The sequence below is a fragment of the Squalius cephalus genome (genome assembly GCF_949319135.1).
Source record: "Squalius cephalus genome assembly, chromosome: 6".
Classification (NCBI taxonomy): domain Eukaryota; kingdom Metazoa; phylum Chordata; class Actinopteri; order Cypriniformes; family Leuciscidae; genus Squalius; species Squalius cephalus.
Window position 1 is genome coordinate 17,322,927 of NC_137127.1, and position 24,941 is coordinate 17,347,867.

At 37.5% G+C, this 24,941-nt stretch overlaps 2 protein-coding genes and 1 long non-coding RNA gene across 3 annotated transcripts in view; 2 read left to right on the forward strand and 1 right to left on the reverse strand.

Annotated features, from left to right (window-relative positions):
• LOC307159833 overlaps positions 1–24,941 on the reverse strand; it is a 272,209-nt gene that overhangs the window by 151,720 nt on the left and 95,548 nt on the right. The window lies entirely within an intron of this gene.
• LOC307160524 (potassium/sodium hyperpolarization-activated cyclic nucleotide-gated channel 1-like) lies at positions 3,266–10,822 on the forward strand (the record flags this gene model as incomplete). The annotated part of the gene is made up of 4 exons (XM_079874684.1): positions 3,266–3,297; positions 3,433–3,664; positions 4,504–4,619; positions 10,730–10,822. The coding sequence occupies exons 2-4, from the start codon at positions 3,439–3,441 to the stop codon at positions 10,820–10,822; spliced, it is 435 nt and encodes a 144-aa protein (XP_079730810.1). The 5' UTR covers positions 3,266–3,297; positions 3,433–3,438.
• On the forward strand, positions 13,191–24,940 carry LOC307159829 (deoxyribodipyrimidine photo-lyase). Its single transcript, XM_079873471.1, has 8 exons — positions 13,191–13,804; positions 14,566–15,373; positions 15,759–15,931; positions 18,759–18,843; positions 18,933–19,165; positions 20,083–20,277; positions 21,631–21,856; positions 23,594–24,940. The coding sequence occupies exons 1-8, from the start codon at positions 13,580–13,582 to the stop codon at positions 24,121–24,123; spliced, it is 2,475 nt and encodes an 824-aa protein (XP_079729597.1). The 5' UTR covers positions 13,191–13,579; the 3' UTR covers positions 24,124–24,940.

Below are 24,941 nucleotides of genomic sequence, written 5' to 3' on the forward strand. Positions count from 1 at the left end.
TGTTTTCATCCAGCTTGAAAACAAATAATGTCGTTTTGAATCACCAAAATGTAGAAACTGTGACTGGGTTTCACATTAAATAGAACTGACTAACACATAGTGTAGAAGTTGCTCATCAGTGTCCTGTTTGGCCATGTTTCAATTTTATATGAATTAGCCGAAAAAACATTCACATTCCGTATGGAAAATTGAACATACTTTAATTTAACCTAAATACAACAACATTTGAGAGTATTAACATTGCATCTACAAAAGTATGTATATTTCATCTAAGGGGCTGCTTAAAGGTATAGTTCACCTATAAATTTACATTTTGGTGTATGATTGTTCCTGTACATACTTCCATATATTTTTTTTCTAAATACAATAAAAGACAATGGGGACCAGCAACTGTTTGTTACCAGTCGTCATCATCTTTTGTGTTCAGCAGAAGAAAGAAACTCATACTGGTGTGGAACAACTTGAGGGTGACTAAATGATGACAATTTTCATTTTTGGGTAAACTATCCCTTTAAGCAGCTTAAGTAAATTGAGCACAAAATATCATTTTGACAATTTATATGACTATTTCACCTGTGATTTTGCTATGGTCTCTATCACTTTCAGGCAACAGTTGAGAACCTGTGTTTAAATAAAATATAGAAACTCAATATAAACAACATTCACCATTAATTGCTATATTCAAATATAATGTCTTTGAATTATGTACCGTTCCCTTAACTTCTCTTCCCAGTCCCAGGCAGCACAGGTCTGATCGGTTTAGCGTTGTGTTGTATACAGTTGTCAATAGCTCGTTTTTGCACTTTCTGACATCCAAAGCATTGTTTAGCTAACATTCAGATAGAAATACATAAATGCTCAGGCTGTTGAACAGTTTTTTTATAAAGACAAAATCCCTAAAATTCACTTACCAACTGCTATTGCTCCTCATTTGGCATGGTCCCCCAAAATGTTTTGCTCGATTTAACAATGTTCAGGCTTGTTACCACGGGATTTGGACAAAGTTTAGGGTCAGACTGTGACTGGACAGATGTACATAAGTAAAAGATAAAATTTAAAAAATCACTTAAAATGCAAGCAAATCACAAACTTCAATGAGTTAAAGAACAACTTCAACCTGTATGCATTTCTTTCTCATTCAGAGTTGTATTCAAAGTTTGGGTAGTCTTTGGAAAATGTGGTCCCGCTCCTATGCATGTGTTATAAAGATATGGTTAGTACAATTAAGAGAATGGAATAGAATAGAATGGAATGACCTATTCACATGCAGCACATTAATAGAATATCTATACGTTACCAAGTATGACCTTTCCATTGGAGTCTAATTACAAATTAGGATTGCCACTGAACAATTTCTTGAATTGTTCCAACTTCTTCCTGTTCCATGTGAGATTCCGGTGGTGAAGGATGTTTCGGGCAAGAAAAATGTGTGCAGAAAGTCTTAACATGTTTATGAAGTAATTGTCTCTCTTTACTTCAGAAAACAGCTGCTCTGCACACTAGCCAGCTCTGGTACAAGACCAATAGTGCGCAGCACATCTCTCGTCTTTACTATTGCTTTGGTGGAAAACAACACACAGGCAATAGTGCTCTGAGGACCCTGTCAATGGGTGGCAGTCAGGATCCATAGGTTTTTTTCTTGTGAGCCAGCCAGGGAAGATGAACCTTTAGCTTTCCTTCTTTTGCTTTTTGTATGTTTTCAGAGGAGGGGTCTTGTCCTCTGCCTTTAAAGGGATGGAAAGGTGGGTGAAGTGGTTTTCGATTATATGTGTGTGCCACTAATCCTCTAGCGTAATCATAAATTGTGATATTGGGAAAGTGTTTCCAAGACAAGAGAAGGTCTGCAGTCACAGGGACTCTCTGCTCTCAAGTTAATAGAGTAAACAACACTACAAGGACACATTATCACACCCAGTCCACCTAAAAGCATACAAAACATTTGAATGAAAACTACATTTTCTGAAAGATCAGTGAAACCATTCCACCACCACATATGACATTATACAGGTACGGGTAATTGCTATTTTAGGCAGTTTGTCATATTATATTTCATTAATGTTTATTTTGTAGTACTGTATTGTTAACTTCAAAAAAGTTACAAAAAAAAAAAAATCACTCACCAGAAGCACTCACATTTCGAAGTCTGAGAATGAGATCCATTTTGGATCCAACATCATCGACACCACACTGTCAACACAGCTTTTTCAAATCGACAATCTGATCAAATATGAAAATTTGTGAGTAGGTTCAGCAAAAATAAATTACTATAAAATTATAATATTTTTGAAGAGAACATATACATACCACTGTGCAGCCAACAGTGTAATAATAGCTTAATGTGGTAAACCAAAACCCTTCTGAACAATTTAAACAACTATTTACCTTGAGGTGGAGCAGCTCATCACCAGGTCTTTCCTCAGTAAAAGGCACATCAATGTCACCCCCATCATTTGAGGATTTAACCTTTGCACTCTCTGTGTTTAATACCATGGCCGATTCCCTTGTTTTTGGACCTATCCATGGGGACCAGTTGTGGTAACTAGGTGAAACTGTAAAGATAAATTAACGTTAACACAGACTCACTAGCCTGGAAACTAACGCTCACCATATTGCATATTAACCAAGCTAATGTAATTCAGTTTCTAATTATTTAGCATCAGCATATGGTAACTTAATTAGAAGTGTGATCGTTGTAGCGTAAAAATATATATTTATATAAGCTATATTATGACGTCTTATTTTATCTCTAGGACGGTTATTAAGAGTGAACATGAATGACAGACGATAACTGATTATACTGAACAAATATTTTTTTGTAATATCTTAATAAAATCAAACACAATTTAAATACATATTTCACATTCACATTTTTAATACACGTGATTAAAAATTAAATAAATATAAGTAATATAAAATGTAACGATAAAATTAAAAATGTTACACTTGCAATTGAAATGAATACGTAACGTGTGCTACGAATGATACTATGTGATATGTAGGCGGAGACCGGGGACAATTGCAACACTTTTTGCATTCCTCTCAGTTACTCAGACTATTTGGACTAGACCAACCAAATTTGTATATATTAAACTTGCATCTGTCTGCTAATTACCCATACCATTTAAAGATGATTACATATGACATATCGTTCACAGTATTTATTTGAATGGAAGAAGCCAGATGTTGCAACTGACCCCAAACCAGGGGCCCAGAGTGTTGCGCCAACGTACCACTGCCCAGTATTGGCGCCGGGATAAGGAGAACATCCTTGACATCGTGTCAAAACAGCTCAGAAAGGTTTCTAATTGATTCATAAATATAAACTTCAGATAACACACAATACATTTTTCTGCTGTTCAAACAATCATTTGGCTCAAACAGTATCTTTTTATAAAAATAATATTTAATGGTGCTATGTTTTCTGTTTCAAAGGATATCATGGCAGAAATATGCTCCAACCTGTTGAACAAAGGCATGTTTTTGTCGCTTAAAGAATTCACCGAAGCCATCTTGATGAAGTTGGACTATGAGTTCTTCAATGCTGGTGACATCATCATTCATCAGAGTGCTCAACCCGACAAAATGTTCTTCATTGACTGTGGACAGGTTCTTGTGAAGAACGAGGCTTTCCAGATGGAGCTGTGTGATGGAGATCACTTTGGAGGTGATGTATGAGAAACTTACTGTTGTGTGATTCAGTTGAGAAGTAGTCTCGTGTAGAGTAACGGTCTGGTCCACATTGCAGTGCTAATCAAGTCAAATTTAGCGCTTTTCAAATACACATTGTTTCAAAGCAGCTTTACAGAAAATCATGTTAATGTTTAAAATATATGAATTTCTGCATGCCTCTGATAGTCACATTTGTCAGATTAGAGCTGGGCGATAATATAGTTTACATTTTGCAACAATACAAGCAATAAAGCAGTTGAGATCTACTATATACATTATGCTGATACTGTATGAATGTGAATAAAGTTGGACATGCTTAAATATCCAAAGCTGGGCAAAAATGTTATAACATTTTGCAATGAAATAAAAAAATCAGGCAACTGAGACTATTTAATTAGTTTCAGCTGCCTGATTTTCACACACACAATAGATATATGTAATACACATACATATATATATATATATATATATATATGTTAAAAATATGCTATTTTTAAGAAATATTCAAGAACAAGAACATTTGGACATCAAAACATGCACACTTAGAGCGGGTGTTTAAACTTTTGCTTTAAATGCAGTTTGTTTCATATAAAACAGAACCTCTTGTCTGTCGCTACGTTGTCAGTGTCCTCTTTACTCTGCAATGTTTTTCACTGCATGAGAAAACACTCAAAAAGGCTCAAAAAGATTACAGAGCTTGCCAGATCAAGAAAATGTTTTCCCAGTTTTGTGTGCTTGATCAGATGGTCAGTCAGATAATCTTTGCTGTGAAACTCCAATGTGTTTTAAACAACCAGCCTCATACTCACCATTTTAAGTTTTGTGTTTCTGCAGAGATCTGCTTCCTGTTTGGTGGAAGGCAGTTGGCCACAGTTTCTGCGCTGACCACCTGCAGCCTGTTCACCCTATCATTACAGGAGTTTCAGGAGATTGAGGAAGAGTTCCCTATGGCAAGCCGTTTTAGCTTAAATTGTACCCAGTGTTACTCGTCGTAATTGCATTTTTACTAGTAAGAATTCAATTAGAGAGCTCTACAATTGAATTCTTACTATTAGCAATTACAATTAGAGAGCTCTACAATTCAATTCTTACTAGTAGCAATTACAATTAGAGAGCTCTCTAATTAAATTATTAGTAAGAATTACAATTACAGAGCTCTCTAATTCAATTCTTACTAGTAACAATTACAATTAGAGAGCTCTACAAATGAATTTTTACTAGTCATATGTCTCCATTGACTTCCATTCATTTTTAATTACAGAGCTCTACAATTGAATTGTTACTAGTAAGAATTACAATTAGAGAGCTCTACAATTGAATTGTTACTAGTAAGAATTACAATTAGAGAGCTCTACAATTGAATTATTACTAGTAACAATTACAATTACAGAGCTCCCTAATTGAATTTTTACTAGTAAAAATACGAATTAAAGATATGTATAATTGCAGAGCTCTGTAACTGAATTAGGCAAGGCAAGGCAAGTTTATTTATATAGCACATTTCATACACAATGGTAATTCAAAGTGCTTTACATACTATTAAAAATAATCAGAAGAAATAAGAATATACAAAACAGTTTAAAATAAAGAAACGAGAAAGAACTAAAAATAATTAAAACAGTTTAGAATAAAGAACAGTTTAAAATAAAGAAACAAGAAAGAACTAAAAATAATTAAAACAGTTTAGAATAAAGACTAAAATAAGACACAGGATAAACAGTCGGACAAACAGTGACAGTGCTCATTCATTAAATGCAAAGTTAAACAGAAGTGTTTTGAGTCTGGATTTGAATGTGACTACTGTAGGAGCACATCTGATCTCCTCTGGAAGCTGGTTCCAGCTGTGGCTGGCATAATAGCTAAAAGCAGACTCTCCTTGCTTAGAGTGAACTCTTGGAACTTCTAGCTGATGTGATCCTAATGATCTGAGTGATCTGTTGGGTTTATATTCAGTAAGCATATCTGCAATGTATTGAGGTCCTAGGCCATTAAATGATTTATATACTAGTAATAATACTTTAAAATCAATCCTATAAGTAACTGGCAGCCAGTGTAATGACCTGAGTACTGGTGTGATATGATCATATTTTCTGGTTCTGCTCAGAATCCTGGCTGCAGCGTTCTGTATGAGCTGCAAATGTCTTATGGTCTTTTTGGGAAGGCCAGTGAGGAGTCCATTACAGTAATCCACCCTGCTGGTGATGAAAGCATGCACTAGTTTTTCTAAGTCTTGACTGGAAACAAAGCATCTAATTCTTGCAATATTTTTCAGATGATAGTATGCTGATTTAGTTATTGCTTTGACATGACTATTGAAACTAAGGTCTGACTCCAAAGACACACCAAGATTCTTGACCTGATTTTTAGTTGTTTGACCTTTAGAGTGAAGGTATGCGTTCACCTTGAGAACTTCATCTTTGTTTCCAAACACAATGATTTCAGTTTTGTCTTTGTTTAACTGTAGAAAGTTTTGACACATCCAACTGTTGACTTCATCAATGCATTGAAGCAGAGAGTCAATGGGGCTGTAATCATTAGGTGATAGGGCTAAGTAGATCTGTGTGTCGTCTGCATAGCTCTGGTAAGAGATTTGGTTCTTTCTCATTATTTGGCTCATTGGGAGCATGTACAGGTTGAACAGGAGTGGCGCAAGAATTGAGCCTTGAGGGACTCCGCATGTCATGGGCGTCCACTCAGACTTATGGTCACCTATACTCACATAATAACCTCTCCCATCTAAGTATGACCTGAACCATTTTAGAACTGTCCCAGAAAACCCCACCCAGTTTTCCAGCCTGTCTAGAAGTATTTTGTGATCGACAGTGTCAAAAGCAGCACTGAGGTCGAGTAGAACCAGCACTGATAATTTGCCTGAATCAGTATTTAAGCGAATATCGTTTATTATCTTAATGAGCGCTGTCTCTGTGCTGTGATGCGATCGGAAGCCAGATTGAAAATTATCAAAGTATCCATTTGAGTTTAAGAATTTGTTCAGCTGGTTGAAGACAACTTTTTCAATGATTTTGCCTGTGAAAGGAAGATTTGAGATCGGTCTATAGTTGCTTAATATAGTCTTATCCAGATTGCTCTTTTTCAGGAGGGGTTTGACAACAGCAGTTTTAAGGGAGTTTGGAAAACTTCCATAGAAAAGTGAGGCATTTACCACTTCTAGGAGATCTGCTTCTAAACAGTCTAACACACTTTTAAAAAAAGATGTGGGAAGTGTGTCAAGGGCGCAGGTTGATGTTTTAAGGTGCCGAACGGTTTCTTTCAGAATTTTGCCATCAATTTCTTCAAAATCAGACATAGTAACTACTTTCTCAGGTTGTAGTCTGATCTGACTGACCCCAGCGCAACTCAAGGATGTGCTGATCACCTTTCTAATATTATTGATTTTCTCAGAGAAAAAGGTAGCAAACTCACTACACTTGCTGTCGGAGAGCATTTCACTGGGAATCTGGCTTGGGGGATTTGTTAGTCTGTCGACAGTAGCGAAGAGATTTCGAGTATTATTTAGGTTTCTGTTTATGATATTGGAGAAGAAAGTCTGTCTAGCTTTGCCTAGTTCCATATTGAAAGCACGAATGGTGTCTCTATAGATGTTATAGTGGATTACAAGTTTTGTCTTTCGCCACATGCGCTCTGATTTTCTGCAGTCTTTTCATAATTTGCACTGCTGTTGAGTTTCTCCAAGGTGCTTTTTGTTTACCATTCTTCCTGACTTTCACAGGAGCAATATCATCAATTACATTTTTAACCTTCGAGTTAAAAGAATCAAGGAGAGAATCAACCGAGTCAGCAGATATGCTCGGTCTTAGGGATATGGCCTTCATAAATAGTACACTAGTGTTCTCATTTAGGCATCTCTTCTTGACAGACACAGATCTAACTTCAATGGCAGGAGAGATCAATAAATCAAAGAAAATACAGTAATGATCAGAGAGTGCGACATCCTTAATATTCATTTGTAGAGCTCTCTAATTGGAATTGTTACTAGTAAGAATTCAATTGTAGAGCTCTCTAATTGAATTCTTACTAGTAAAAATGCAATTACGACGAGTAACACTGGGTACAATTTAAGCTAAAACGGCTTGCCATAGTTCCCACATGTTGTGAACGAACTGAGGGGAGCAGTTCAACATCATGAAAATGATCTAGAAAGTAAGTCTTGCATTAGGAGTTGCTTTGTACGGTCATCTTAATTTTGTCGTGGCCATGACACATTAACTTGTGGGAATGTGATAATTTGTGGCCACGAGATCATTTTGTCGAGCTAACGCATCCTTATTTCGTGTAGTAGTGGGAAGTTCGGAATCGGATCATTTTACTAACTCGGATCTTTGAATCTCATTCATCAAAATGAACAAATCTTTTTTCAAGTCATTTAGTTTATTTCAGCAGAGTGTATTTAAAATGTTACATGTTAGCCAAATTGAATAAGAAAAAAAATTGCAATGCAAGGAAAAGGCCAAATTATGAGAAACAGAAACAATTAATTAATTGATCTTGGTCTTCAGGCTATGCAGTCTGTTAGTTTAGGCTACCTCACCTACCGAAGCTGTTCGTTCATCCCGTGACATCCTCATAAACTGAGCTTTGCAGTCTGTACTAGTACCTGATACAGAATTGATTAGTTCACGTTTCGAGTCTATCGACTTCGGGTTCGTATGGCAAGCCGTTTTAGCTTAAATTGTACCCAACGTTACTCGTCGTAATTGCATTTTTACTAAGAACTAAAATTAAGAGCTCTACAATTCAATTCTTACTAGTAGCAATTACAATTAGAGAGCTCTCTAATTCAATTATTACTATTAAGAATTACATTTACAGAGCTCTACAAATGAATTTTTACTAGTCATATGTCTCCATTGACTTCCATTCATTTTTAATTACGGAGCTCTACAATTGAATTGTTACTAGTAAGAATGCAATTGCAGAGCTCTTTAATTCAATTACAGAGCTCTGCAATTATACATATCTTTAATTCGTTTCTTTTACTAGTAAAAATTCAATTAGAGTATGGCAAGCCATTTTACCTTAAATTGTACCCAGTGTTACTCGTCGTAATCGCATTTTTACTAGTAACGCCCGTTTCACACATACTCCGTGTGCAGTGCGTGTGCGGTGCGGGTTGCAGTGCGTATGCAGTGCAGGAGCAGCACATGCAATAGTGCTTTCACATATCCTGCGTTTGCCGTGCGTAACTGATCCGCTGCTGTAGGCTATAACACAAATACATACTCGCTATTTGTATTTCAAATCCAGAAGTTATCAGCAACTTTTATTTAAAAAAGTTTTTTTTTTGTCAGCATTGCAATTCTCTTTGTACACCTACACTCTTTAATAGACATTCACGTTTAAACACAATTTAAACAACATATTATTGAATGCATTACTTCTATTTAATTATAGTTGCTCAAGCAAGTGGTAAAATATTTTACCATGTACAAATATTAAAATCGAATAGCCTACATTTTAAATTAAAACTTAAAATTGACAAAAACAGCAGACTCATACCTTTTCTTTTGCATAATTTAAATCTTTATACAATAAACCTTGCATGTCACAAAGAACTTGTTTTTCCACCTCCACGAATGAGACGAGTGTTGTTCATTATGCCTTGTTGAAGTAAATTGTATTTTCCCTTGATTTACCCGCGATCTTAACGTCTCAGCATTGTGATTCTCTTTGTAGGCTATACATACTCTTTAATAGACGTATGCACGTTTTTAAACACAATTGCAACGGCAGCCTATTATTCAATGCATTACTTCTACTTAAGTTGCTCAAGCAAGTGGTCAAATATTTAACCATGCATAAATCGCAAACATTTTAAATTAAAACTTAAAATTGATAAGAACAGCCGATTCTCATGCCTTTTCTTTTTCATTTAAATTTTAATACAATAAATCTTGCATGTCACAACTTGTTTTTCCACCTCCACGAATGTTCATTATGTCGCCTTGTTGAGGTAAATAGTAGCTTTCCTTGCTTTACCAAAAACGTAGTAGGCCTATTTAATTAAATACATTTATGGTGAGATTTACTACATTTTATTTCATTAATCGCATTTATGGTGAAATTTCTACATTTTCAGGTCAATCTGTGTTCATTTTGACCACGAAACATGTGCTGTCACTTTAATTCAGCGTGTGCAGCACAGCAAAAATAGACTCGGTGCGGAAACGATCTCTGCACTGCTGTATACGCACCGCAACTGGAACGGATCGACGGACTGCAACCGCGTGCAGTGTGAAAGCTCTAACCTGTTAACATGGGTACGGAAAAAAATACGCACCGCAAACGCACTGCAAACGGAGTATGTGTGAATTAAACGGGCGTAAGAATTGAATTAGAGAGCTCTACAATTCAATTCTTACTAGTAGCCTAGCAATTACAATTACAGAGCTCTCTAATTAAATTCTATAGTAACAATTCCAATTAGAGAGCTCTACAAATTAAATTTTACTAGTCATGTGTCTCCATTGACTTCCATTCATTTTTAATTACGGAGCTGTACAATTGAATTGTTACTAGTAAGAATTCTAATTAGAGAGCTCTCTAATCCAATTGTTACTAGTAAGAATGCAATTGCAGAGCTCTTTAATTCAATTACAGAGCTCTGCAAATATACATATCTTTAATTCGTTTTTTTACTAGTAAAAATTCAATTAGAGAGCTCTGTAATTGCATTCTTACTAGTAAAAATTTAATTGTAGAGCTCTAATTAAAAATGAATGGAAGTCAATGGAGACATATGACTAGTAAAAATTCATTTGTAGAGCTCTCTAATTGGAATTGTTACTAGGAAGAATTGAATAAGAGAGCTCTCTAATTGTAATTGCTACTAGTAAGAATTGAATTGTAGAGCTCTCTAATTGAATTCTTACTAGTAAAAATGCAATTACGACGAGTTACGCTGGGTACAATTTAAGGTAAAACGGCTTGCCATAGGTCCGAGTCATTCATTCATCACGTGACAGAAGAACGAAAGACTCAGAAGAATCAGACCTGAAGACTCGAGAGGTGAACAAATCATTTCTGTTTCCCGTACCGACAGCAAAGCCTCTATGGGACTGACAGGAAGAACAAAAGACTCAGACCCGAACCCAAAGACTCGGACCCGAACCCAAAGACTCGAGAGATTAACTAATCATTTCTGTTTCCAGTACAGAACCTATTGGATGTTGCGCATGCGCGGTCAACACAAAATCAACAAATCACTCTCTGAGACAACTCGGTAGTCCCGAGTCATATTACACCATGTACACACAACGCCTATAAAAGGTATCTTTTCCATGTTAATCAGAGTTTTTGTCCTAACCAGCCGCGACGGCGACACGCGATGATTTTATTTTAGAAAGGTTTCTATTAGCACTAGCCTTATAATAAATGCTTAAACTGCACTTTGCCTCGCGTGTCCTTTTATGTTGCTTACCCCTTTTCCAACGAGCATTTTAAAAACAGGGGTTTGTAACATCTTTGACAGATTGTTTTAGTAACTCAGCCTATATATTTTTAATAATGTTTAAATGGTGTAATATTTGTGAATTTGATTATGTAGCCATCTTATCCATTTTCTTGCGAGTGCCGTCAAGATTACTCTCTGGTGCTGTGAACCTGATTCTATTCAGGATATTTTTATACCCTACAATTTATAATCGTTTAAATATTGATTGCAAAGGATGGAAATCGATCCAAACAATCTGTAAAATAGTTTAAATGTGCCTTATCCATCACATTCCGTGGCTGTTATTGGTTCATCATTACCATCATCAGTAACAAGATTAATATTCTTTATTTACACGTATCAGTTCAGAAGGTGCCATATACATCATTATTATTATTATTATTATTTCAGATTTCACCAGTCAAGCATGTAGATTATCGCTATTTCAACAGGAGTCAGTTCAATAATGCGTTTCAAAAGGGTGCATATGACAACATCATAATAATAAATAAAATATATTTATTTTCTCAAATAGAGTTTCAGTATTTGGCACAAAAGACAGTGTTACAGGCACTACAGTAAAATAAAGCACTTTGTAAATGATTCTGTAAACTAAATCAAAATGTTCACAGAAGATTAAAAACAAATTCACTCAGAATTCTTTTGTGAAATTGAGGGACTGAAGAGATGAGATTAGCAGAATCTACTAGCACTTTGCAACCCCTTTTTGAGAAATAAAGTATTAACTTTAACCATAATTTACAATATAGATGTGGATATTTGATCTAAACAACATTCCAAATCAAATCCCATGATTAAATTAAGTGGCAGTAAAGCTACACGAACCAGTCCAGAAATGATAATAAAAATAATAAAAAAACAACCAACACCTGGTGAATGCCTAAACAAATATAGCCTACAACATAAAACAACCACATATCTAAATATGAATACGATAACATCTAAATACTTATTCTGTTTGTCTGACACATCTACAAAACTAGAGATAACATAGTAACACATTTAAAAGTGTTCTACAAATTTGAAGGATGTGCGATTCATCATCCGTCCACTAGAGAGGGACAACCAGCACAAGTTATTAAATGAACAGTTCACCAATAAATGACAATTGTCACAATTAATTCACCCTCATCGTTTCAAGTTCATATCATGTTTTTCTTATTTCTCTTGTTGTTGTTTTTTTTGTTTTTGTTTTTTTAAGTCAAATGGGTTTCAAATGACGGGGTGAGATAATAATGACAATAATTGTTTAAAGTACATTTTTTAATTGTATTTATATAATTTTGTGAGGTGAGGTTTTCATTTAGAAATCAACACAAACCTCATTTTCCAGAAGATGTGCACTAACAGTGAAACACACAGTGAGAGAAATCAAGCCCTTGATACACATCTAATCTGATGTATTAAGGGTTCTGAACTTCAAAGTCCATACCTTGCAAATACAGCGCACGAACATTGTCCATATTCCATATGTCCTTGAACATCACTCTCTATCAGTGAAGCATGGTCAAGCACCATTAAACTCAATCCAACACAATCTTATAAACACGGTTAGCATGATATTCCACGTAGTACATGGCTTAACACGGTCAAAAAACTGTGTGCCTCTCCCCAAACACCTGCTGTAATTACCCATGTGCTCCTAATATGCCAATGTCAGAGCGCCCCCAATGGACAAATATATAATTGCATTAAAATGGCTCCTACATACATAACACACATATAGTACTACAGTGATATTTAACCAAAGACTCGTACTTTTGGAGTTATTTAATCTGTTGAAAGTACCTTTTTGATGCTTTTACACTTTTAAATTTCCTTTTAATGTTCGATGGTTGAAGGGTGAGTAGAATAATGTCATCTTATCTCATTGTGACACTTTTTTTTTAACGTTTTGCGTAGAGCAAGCGTCTCGTTTCTCTGCCTAAATGCTCCTGGTTAATTGGCTCTCGTGTGTTTGGGTTAACACGTGCCTCACTGAGGGGGAAGAGCCTCTGCACTATGCTCGACCGTGATTGGTCAGACAGCTCATTTAGCACCGCCTCTCCACAGGCACAGGAGACTATGAGAAGCTGTTACATAGTCACTCACCATGATTAAGATACAAAAGTAAAGTACATGTAGGCTATTTCATGTAAGTAATGAATCCAGGATTATATACATTTCAGATGTATCGATAATGAAACATATGCATGTTATTTAAACAGAAGTAAAACCCGTGGGTTTTTTTATACAGCCGATTGCAGTTATGAAACCCCAGCAGCGGCTTCTTTTGTAACCTGTCAACTCGTCATTCATTCGTTCGTTTTGTAACGAGACTTACGGATGTATTTTAGGCTACCTATCAGGGTTGTCTCTTTATGACGCAAATGATTTTGATATATTAGGCTATTATAGGCTATTTACTGTGTTGAAAAGTGACGGATTTGGTCAAAGAGAATGTCTGTAGGCAAAGATATGAAGTCCGTGTCTCAGGTCCGTGAACTCCTGAGAGAGTTGATGTTGGGTCGTGAGGATCCGGACGGGTTTTTCTGTCTGTGTTTGTCTCTGCTGGGGGACACAGACACCCGAACACACTTTCTGGACTTGATCGAACCCCTTTCATCCGGACATGAACATCTACACAGTCAGCTGACTGCAATCTTTCTGGAGTACTTCTCTAAGGTAGTGTGTGTGTATGTAGCCTATGTCTGTCTGTCTGTCAAATGTATTTAATAATATAGCCTACAGTAAAAATGTAAGACCAGTCAAATACCTAAATAAAGCATATCTGGGTTGATGGCATGGCGTAAGGTAGTGACAGGAGTGTCCTTTTTAAAGAAATGATTAATTTTATAATTAGTCATTATAATTTTGCCTATGAAATTGATCAAAAGTGCCAGTAAAGACTTTTCATTGTTACAAAAGCTTTCTATTTCAAATAAATGCTGTTCTTTTTAACTGTCTATTCATATTTTTTATGTTTGTTTTTTAAACGTTCTAATAATAACTTTCTATCAATAAAAATCCTGAAAAAAAAAGTTTCCACAAAACTATAAAGCAGCACAAAACTGTTTTCAACATTGATAACATTGATAATAACAAGAAATGTTTCTTGAACAGTAAATCAGCATATTAGGATGATTTCTGAAGGATCATGTGACACTGAAGACTGGAGTAATCATGCTGAAAATTCAACTTTGCTATCAAATTAATGAATTACAATTTAAAATATATTAACATAGATAAGTGTTATTTTCACAATATTAATATTTTTGCTGTATTTTTCATCAAATAAATGTAGCATTGGTGGGAAGGAGACTTATTTCATAAATGCATTTCAAGGGTTTTCAATACAGATTAACATATTTGTTGCATAATAAGAGTTCAATGTTATTTATATAGGCTAATGTTGAATACCTTTTTTTTATGTTTTTTTTTTTCAGGATGAAGCAGATGAATTAGAGTTGGCCTTAACACTGTCTCTTAATGAAACCAAACACATCAAAACAGATTTTAGACAGCAGAATTCACACCATCAGCCTCAAATGCCTCCCTGTTACAAAAGCTATGCTGACATGACTACAGTAACTTCAGGTGGTGATCAGCCAAAAGTCAATGCATCCGTAGAACCAGAGAACCAGCCTATTACAAAATGGACACTAGATACTGAAGTACATAAAACCACATGTGCCATTAAAAACATAAATAAAGACAATTATGATCTCAAAGTCACAAAGTCAAAGAGGTCACAAAGGCGTCTGCGTAAGAAGGAACTTCTGTTGAAGAACCCATCGGGACCGCGACCTGTTCTGCTGTGGTTCAGAAGGGACCTCCGCATGTTGGATAACCTTGCTCTGATTGGCTGCCTGGAGCTTGGTGCACCAGTCATACCAGTCTTTTTGTGGAATGCAGTGGAGGAGGAGGGACCAGGGGTTACTGTGGCATCCGGCGGGGCCTGTAAATACTGGCTGCATCAGGCACTAGTGAGTCTGAACCTCTCTCTAGAGCAGCTTGGAAGCCACTTGGTGACCCTGAAGGCAGAGCCCTCATCTTTGACAGCGCTGCAGGGGTTGATCGCTGAGACGGGGGCAGCATCGGTTGCGGCAACGGCCCTGTATGAGCCGTGGTTAAAGGAAAGAGATGACAGCGTGTGGGAGGCACTGGAGAAACAAGGTGTTAATTGCCACATCTACCATTCCTACTGCCTTAGAGACCCCTATGCTGTCACCACACGGGGCGTTGGACTACGAGGTGGGTAATGCAGTGCAGCAGCTCACCATATTGTCCCTTGTTGAGTTAATTAAGAAAATTGTTTTGTATTACAAGATTTCTGAAATGTTGTTTAACCTGTTAACTGTCAGTGTCTTACAAGCAGGATGCTTGGCGCTCTTTTTTTTATTGCCTTTCCCCCCATAGTTTAGAGATCATCATAAATGACATAATTTGAAGGCTTAAACAGTCAAAATTAATTAGACAGGAAGTAAAACTAACATTGGATTCGGATGTGCCTCGATGCATCCTCCAAAGGCAGCATTTTTAAGCTTACTACACCTTGATGGCGGTGACTTTTGCAAGGGCAAGCACCACCAAAATCTTTTAAAGTGCTAGTCTTAAGATATTCTACATTTATTTGCAGGTATCGGCTCTGTCTCTCACTTTATGAACTGCTGCCAGCAGAACCCTGGCAGTGGACTGGGAGCTCCACTGGATGCCCCCGGTGCCCTGCCTGCTCCCTCAACATGGCCGCAGGGATGCCCGCTTGTTGATCTGGAGCTTGCACGCATGCCACGCAGGAAAGATGGCACAGAGGTGAAATATTCAAACCACCACTAACAAACACTGCTTAATCCTAAACTAAGGATTAGCTTAGTTCAGTTTGGACATACAGTATAAGTAGCTTTTATAAACGTGCCTTAGAAATAAACGTTACTGCTGAGCATCTTGAGACAAAACAATGACATTGATATATTTTAAGAAATGACAGTGCAAGTTGCTTTCAGTTAAAACAACTCAAACATGCAATTTAGTCTGGGACTAGTCTTAAGCCTTGTCTTTGAAACTGGGGGTTCATGTTTTAGAATAAAAAATAATATTGATGTTGAAATGTGTATCACATTTGACTTTTAATAAAAAAAAAATCCTTTTGAATTATAATTTGAATTTACTATGATGAATTTGTTTTATTGTTATATAAAAACAATTGTTCGAAGCACTGAAGATAACAATGTGCTGAAACGTTTGCTCCTGTTCATTTGATTTTAATTCACTTCACACTTTTTGCATGATGCAATTCCTAAAATAAAAAAAATGTTTTGATAGACTAGTCTGTACTGAATCCAATGTGCAGCCAGCCATCTTCTTACCTGTTTTATATTAGTTATATATGCATCAGAAAGATCTCTCTTCATGTAACTTAAAGGAGACATATCATGCTTTTAAATCGTTCCTTTTTACATATAAATCATACATTTGTAGTCTATATAAAGCGGAACTGCAATGCTTGGGTCTGAATTCCTCATTATTATAGCTCCACAGGCCCCTTTTCTACCCCTTTTCTGATGTGCGTCTGAGAGCAACTCGTTTTGGTGCGGTCTCTTTAAAGGAGTCATAACCTGCAAATTTCACTTTTCCACGAGAATCAATGTATGTTATGATTGCATAATGATTATACACTGGCCGGGAAGCCGATATTTAAAAGTGAAGCGTTTGTTTACCTCAGGGTTTGTAAAATAGCCCACGTGCACGCGCACTAAAAAACGAGATTTTGATTTCAGCCCCGTCTTGACGTCAAGACGGGGCAGGATATACCATATATGGACACCGCAGCAGGAAGCCCGCCCTTCCCCTCTCCCCCATATTCAGTTCAGTCGCGAAAGATGGAGAAACCGAGTGCACACGTGAGTTGCTCTGTGGTTGACTGCCAGAAACAACATGCGAATGTGTTTTCTATACCAAAAACGGACCAAACTATCAGGGACCAGTGGAAAAAAAAAATATTTTTAATGACGCTGTCCCAGCAACACTTTCAACTGGCTTATTGTTCGGTGTCTGCGCTAAACATTTTACGCCGGAATCATTCACAAATTTGGGCCAATATCAGGCGAAGTTGGCCACGAAGCTCCGTTTGAAAAAAGGTGCCATTCCAACCATCCGGGACTTGCCTGAAATTGAAACGGTAAGACTGTTTTTATTGCTCTACTGTGTGTAACAAACAGCAGCTAACTACTAATGCGGCTATTGTATGTAACGTTAGCTTCAAGGTAAACACGGGGAATGGACTCTACGTCCACGACAGCCAAAACATCGCATCAGATCTCGCGAGACAATAATGCCTTCAGAAATAAAGGTTTTAGGAGCTCTGTTTTTATTTTTTTTTCCACTTTTATTTTTTAGAAGGGCATGAAAGACTATAATACAGCAGTAGGTATCCAAATTAAGACTAGGTTGTGACTCCTTTAAATACAATTGAGACACTTCATACCCCGCCCCCTCTCCAGGTTGCAGAGGTTCAACTCCACCCCGTTCGGCCATTTTTGTAGTTTGATAGCAGAGATACGATTATCTAGCGGCACAGAAACTTTTTATTCACACGTTATTAACAAAATGTCAACAACGGAAGACTTCTCCAGCCAGCCTTACATGTTCGAGCCAGAGTCGGAGCCGGAGCGAGATGAAAATGAAGACGACGAACCTGCAGAACAACGTCTTCATATGGATGTATCGCAATGGTGTGTTACTGTATTTACACATGAAACTTTGGTCTTCCGACCTTTTACCACCGTGTCGATTTATTTTGATTAATATGTGCGAGGGAAAGAGAGCAAGACAGCGTCTAGTTTGGAGACGGTGAAGTCTTGTTTACACTTTCGCCTGGCTCCGAAGAGAGAGAGAGAGTGCGTGTGCGCGACCGAGTCTCTCTCTCTCTGCTCGTTCTTTCAGTTAAACATGCGCCCTGTCACAAGCGCGGCAGTTCATCTACATTAGATGGTGTAATGAAGCGTGTGGGTTACTACATCCAACAACCAAACATTTTAACTTACCCTCTCGTAACTTCTGCATCTTTTAGCTTGGACTACAAAATTCCAGCGAGAAATAAAAATGGCGGATTGCTCGAAGTGTTGAGCCGGTAGTCGATGTCCTTATTTGACAGTTCCGCTGCAAATACTGTGACGTAATAGTTCACAAAACGTCATAGATAACAGAAAAATCGGAACAGGTTGAAAAATAAGACCAAAACAGAATATAAAGATATCAACGAAGCACCTGAAGAGAATAATTTAAACTTTTCTGTACTTCTAAACACTCCAAATATACAACAAAATGCATTTAAGGGCTAAAAAAGTGGATTTAGCATGATATGTCCCCTTTAAGAGGCCATTCACACGTTGAAAAACACAAGACGCAACCAGCAAAATGGAGGAAATCACAAGGTGTTGAGGCACATTTTTAAAAGTTTAACTTATTTTAACCTGAGTGTTGCGTTTGATACAAATGATGCAAGTCATGATCGCAACTGTCAAAGACTACCATCTAGCATGTTTACACGCAATGCAAAAGTAACGCAGTGGAATGCAAAAACATGTCCTGTGTGAACGGCCCCTAAGATCTAATTGCTGTTATTATATGGTACTGATAGATTGACTGGGCCGTGAACATTCGGAAATCATGGGACTTCAGTGAAAAAGGAGCTCAGGCCCATCTTGAGGCCTTCCTGCGAGATGGTAAGATACATTTCCAAGGTGCATGTTTTAATGTAGTTGTATTACAAGCCCATTCATTATTTTGCACTCATCAATTGACTTCATTGTAGGTGTGTACCGTTATGAAAAGGAGTCAAGTCGAGCCGATGCCCCAAACACCAGCTCTATATCTCCATATCTGCACTTTGGGCAGCTGAGTGCACGCCGCCTATTATGGGACGCCCGTGGAGCTCGCTGCAGATCTCCCAAATTCCAGCGCAAACTGGCCTGGAGGGACCTGGCGTACTGGCAGCTGTGCCTTTTCCCAGACCTACCCTGGGAGTCCATCAGGCCACCGTATAAGGCAAGATTCCCATTTATTATTACCGCTCAATGCTTGTGCTTGTATGGAAAGAGCAAAATCATGTCTAGTCAGTATTATTGCAGTTAGGATGGGATTTTGGTGTCAAATCAATCATGTGACTTGAGGAGATATTTATATAGCACTTTATACTAGATTGTTTCAAAGCAGTTTTTCAGTGATGAACAGGAAAATAAAGATCAATGATGCAAACAGAATTCAATTCTGCTGTAAAGCAGCTCTAAGTCAGTTCAGTGTTGATTCAGTTCAGTTTAAAAACTGCGTAAACTTCATCAATTAAGAAATGAGTTCAATTAAGCTATAAAACAGCTGAAAACAGTGATGTTATCATCCAGCTAAATTCAGTTCAAGTTTTGTTTTCATCCAATACTGTTAGTGCAGTCAACTGAATAACACTACTACTAAATATTAAGTGTCCTCAGTGCCAGAGCGGACAGTATCAAGGAGCCCAAACTCCATCAGATGGAGAAATGGAGAAAAAAACCTTGGGAGACTGTAGGCCCAATGAATAAACATGGTGTTATTATGATTCCAGGCTGCATCACAAGTCAGATTGTGGATTGATTATCGTTCAGATTTTATTAATGCACTCTCAGAAAAAATGGTACCCTTTAAAAAGGTTCTAATATGTACCATTCAGGTAGGCTACTAATATATTGATACCAGTATGTACGTTTTAGGTACTAATATGCACTCTTTAAGTACAAAGGCATACATTTTGAAAGGGTACCGCCCCAGTGACAGCTTTTGTACCTTTTTTTATGAGAGTGCAACCACCAGAAACATCCTAGAGTCTTGGTGGCGAGTTTTGCATTGACAATCATTAGAATTTGTGTGTCTAGTAATGCGATTATCATCATGATTACATTTGTATACTCAAAACGTTTTACCCAATGCAGGTTTTGCGCTGGAGTTCAGACCGTGCCCATCTAAAGGCCTGGCAGCGTGGATTCACAGGGTACCCGCTGGTAGATGCAGCAATGAGACAGCTGTGGCAAACTGGCTGGATGAACAACTACATGAGACATGTGGTGGCCTCCTTCCTCATTGCTTATTTGCATTTTCCCTGGCAAGAAGGATACCGCTGGTTTCAGGTGACACATACAGAAGACACCAAATTTATTCTCATAATTCTTTTGATTTTGAGCTGACTATATAATGTTATGCTACAGCTAATGTAATACCCCTAACTATAAGTATTAATGTTGTTCCAACCCTGTAAGACTTTCGTTCATCTTCGGAACACAAATTAAGATATTTTTGATGAAATCTGAGAGCTGGCTCTCTCCTTCATAGGCTGCTAGGTAATTGCATCTGCCAGCCCAGAAAAGTTAGTAAAGACTATTGTTAAAATAGTCCAAGTGACTACAGTGGCTCAACCTTAAGTTTATCAAGCAACGAGAATACTTTTTGTGTGCAAAAAACCCCCAAAATAACGACTTTATTCAACTATTCATTTTCTTCTGTGTGGGCCTCTGAGTGAGTTCACGAGAGCGCCACAACGCATGCGCGAGAACTGAGAAGATTTTTGCGCACAAAAAGTATTCTCGTCGCTTGATAAACTTAAGGTTGAGCCACTGTAGTCACTTGGACTATTTTAACAATGTCTTTACTAACTTTTCTGGGCCGGCAGATGCAATTACCTAGCAGCCTATGAAGGAGTGAGCCAGCTCTCAGATTTAATCAAAAATATCTTAATTTGTGTTCTGAAGATGAACGAAAGTCTTACGGGGTTGGAACAACATGAGGGTGAGTAATTACTGACAGAATTTTCATTTTTGGGTATGGTATAGTGTGTATAGTATAAATTTAATCTGGACAAACTACATTCGCCATGTTGCCCTTATCACATGACCTATCACTGCCATTAACAAATCCTCTCCTGTGGCCTCATGGGATAGTAACGTTTCCATCGTATGCATGCTTCAGAATCCCAGGTCATCTGTGTACTTTTTGCCTACTCATTTATGAGTACTGTGAATTTGGACATACCTCTTTTATCACATACTGTTTTTCGCCTACTATATAGTGGGAAAGTATGCGATTTCGGATACAGCCGTCAACTTGTCACAAATGTATTGGAGTAAAGCGTACATATACTTATTCAAAAATGTAGTCAAGTAGGGAGTACAATTTTCTAATATCTTTGATACTCAGTAAACTACAATGTAGCCAAAAACATACCAAAGTACAGTAACTAATTACATTTACTCCAGTACTTTACACCACTGCACCTAGCAACATACTAGCAACCAGCCAAAGTACCCTAGAAACCAGATAGCAACACCCTGGCGACCACCTGCATCACAGTACCATTGTGCTGGCGAGTTTAGCATTCACTCATTGAGTTTCTGGTTTATTGATAGAAAATGTGCAACACTTTGAGAAATGACCTGTAATGGACCATTGAACACAGCATCTCTCAACACTTTTTCTCCATTTTATAGGACACGCTGCTGGATGCTGATGTTGCCATAGATGCCATGATGTGGCAGAATGGAGGAATGTGTGGACTGGATCACTGGAACTTCGTCATGCACCCTGTTGATGCAGCACTGACCTGTGACCCCTATGGCACCTATGTGCGGCAGTGGTGTCCTGAGCTGAAGGCCCTCCCTGATGACCTCATCCATAAGCCCTGGAAGTGTCCAGCGTCAATGCTGCGTAGGGCAGGTGTGTTATGCTAATCTGCTCACAGTTATCTCAAACTGAGACAGATTAAATGAGATATACTATTAATATCACATATAAAATGGTCATTTTATAATGCTTTATTTTAAAATAACTGCATTGGAAATTAATGGAAGACTAATTTCATCTAGTGAAAACTTTTGGAACTGGGGCCAAACAAAATCTTACTGAAAGCTCATTTTTTGAGATATCAAGCTCAAATTTGGAACATAACTTGTTTAAATTTATGACTTTCATTTTCTTGTGGTTTTAGAGTAAAACTTGTTTTTGAAAATATGTATTTCATTAAAAAATGTAGTATTTTTGTGCATTTTTCATAACAATAAATGGAAAATACCTTTTTAAAGTTCACTTTTTTTAAATAATTTTTTTCACTTCAGCAATAATTTGCCAAGTGTCGTCTTTGAAAAGAGATCAAGTCTGTACTCTAAATAATTCAAGATTTATGACAGTTTAAGTCGGAAATTTACATTTTCAGGTCTGCTCAAAAAGTGAAAAAATGATTTATAACTACAACGTAAATATAATTTAGTACCATGATAAAATACCCTAAAAATATAATTTAAAAAAAGACATTAGAGACACCAGAGACATTAGAGCAATTTTAAACCACTTAAAGGAGAACTCCGGTCAATTTTAACATTGAGCTAATTTTTTTGTAAATTTGGAGTGCTGTCAGTACAGAGAACAACGACAAAAATCGGTGTTGCCTACACCTTGTTATCCTCTTTTTAAAATTTGCACCCTGTTGACTTCAATGGGGCAAGTTTTAAACCTGCTTTTAGCCTCTTAACATCCTTGATGTGTCATTACAAGTGCACCAGCCATGTGAGTGATTCCTTCAGAGTGAACACAGGTGAATCTGACTGCAGTAGATGTGAAAGATATGAATAAAAATGATGTTATTTCAGCCAGCGCACATACCTGTATTTTCTTCCTGTTTTCGGTCAAAGTCCACAGTAGTCGATTGTCGAGTTCACGCGCATAGGTGACGTCACGCGCGTGAACTCGACAATCGACTACTGTCGATTCAACATTCTACCATTTAAGTCAACAGGGTGCAAATTTTAAAAAGAGGATAACAAGGTGTAGGCAACACCGATTTTTGTCGTTGTTCTCTGTATTGACAGCACTCCAAATTGACAAAAAAAATTAGCTCAATGTTAAAATTGACCGGAGTTCTCCTTTAAGTGTAATAAGACGTGACAGAGAACTAAACAGAAAGCCGCCTGTCCGACAGCACGTAAATATTGAACTGCGTTCATTTTTGCGGTTTATTGAGCTTCAAATACTTATGTCTAAATGCCAATCTTGGTGTGTATTTACATAAACACCCCTGCTAAAAAAAATCCAGCATAAACCAGCATGAATTCCATGTTGGAATTCATATAGTACTGGTCAGATATAGTACTAGTCTAGCTGGTGGACCAGCCGTTCTCAAGCAAAACTGAGTTGGTGTAGCTGGTCCACCAGCACTCCCTCTTCCCATGATGCTAGTGACTAGCATAATGTCTAAATACCAGTCTTGAATATTAAGTTGAGTCTAAAGTGAACATAAATATTTGGGGGAAATTTGGATTTTGACATAATCTAAAATCATTTGAAATGTTGGCATCATAACCTTATTTCCAGCAAAAAATGACTATATTGTGATATATATAGTTATTCTGTTTCACTCTGAAAGATGTCACATTACAAAGGTTTGCTTTCTGTTCACAGGTGTGGTTTTAGGGGGTAACTACCCAGAGCGGGTTGTTACTGACCTTGAGGAGCGACGTGCACAGTCTCTACAGGATGTTGCATCAGTGCGGAGGCGTTTCAGACAGTTTATAGACCAGCGATCAGGCTGTGATCTGGTGCCTCTGCCTGCCAGGCTGGTACAGGAAGCTCTGGGCAGTATGGGGGATGTTGTGAGGCATGAAGGAAATGGGTTCCTCCTCCCAGTCATCACCCGCATGGAGTTTAAACACCATTCGGAGGATCCAGACAGGCAGGACAACCCATACAACGCTGTGCTAAAGGGCTACGTCAGTCGCAAACGGGATGAAACAATTGCCTTCCTCAACGAGCGAGACTTCACAGCCAGCGTGATGTGTGAGACTGCACAGCGTAGAGAGAGGTTAGAGAGGGACTGTTGTCTTCTGGAGGGTCTACCTCAGCCCACAGCCTCACGTGGCCGGGCCAGGCGTACCCCAACCAGAGACCCTTACAGCAAAGTGCCTGGGGGTGTCGCTATTCCCCACAGATAACAGAATGACATGTTTTAAGGCTGGAAAACACTAAATGACTTCTGCATCATTTTTTTGGATCACGATTTGCAGTCTGGATCAGTCGATTCCAGTCAGTGAAAGGCAGCCAGTCTTCAGATTTTCGGGAGTTGATAGATTTCACACATATTCACGCAGTGCAAGATGGGCACAAATTCAGATTTTTTTTTTAGCTTCAGACTATGATTTCATCCAGTCAGAGGATATCAAACATATTTTGAGCCAGTTTTTACACATACTGTTTTTATTAGTCACGCCTAGCAATGAGGCTTGTTTCTGCCTGAGCTTGTGTTCAGAATGAAAGTCTGGTATGAAAGTGTGATGCCAGTAACTGAATAACAAAATATTTTCCAATCATTTATAATCTATTTTGTAATTAGATGTGCTATCATTATTGCTCATGAGTTTATATAGCAAACCATTACTTTTCTAAGCTGTCCGATTTAAGGTTTTCACCTGGTGGTTGCAAAAAATAAAAGGTCCTATTCATTCATTGCATTGAAGGAGGGATCTGATATTTAGAAATCAGAACAACAGATACCTTTGATATTATTTTGACTTGCAAGCAACTATATTAGGAAGTAAATATTGTGCATTTTGTTTGCATGTTCACTATAAATGCAACGAGCAAATTTCTTAGCACATCCATCATGGTGTTAAACTGTTCTATATTTAACATATTTATGACTTTTTTTTTTTCTTTAAATGTACATTGGGTTCTATATTTCATACATTAGATCTGAGAAGCACATTTGACACCAAAAGCAACATTTCTAATGCAATAAAACCATTTAAATCCG

Bases quoted from the DNA above. Each gene is read 5' to 3' on its own strand.
- LOC307159829 (XM_079873471.1), top strand. From the start codon at position 13,580: ATGTCTGTAGGCAAAGATATGAAGTCCGTGTCTCAGGTCCGTGAACTC. The intron at 18,844-18,932 runs GTAAGATACATT...ACTTCATTGTAG, and splicing joins TGAGGCCTTCCTGCGAGATG to GTGTGTACCGTTATGAAAAG. The intron at 19,166-20,082 runs GCAAGATTCCCA...TACCCAATGCAG, and splicing joins CCATCAGGCCACCGTATAAG to GTTTTGCGCTGGAGTTCAGA.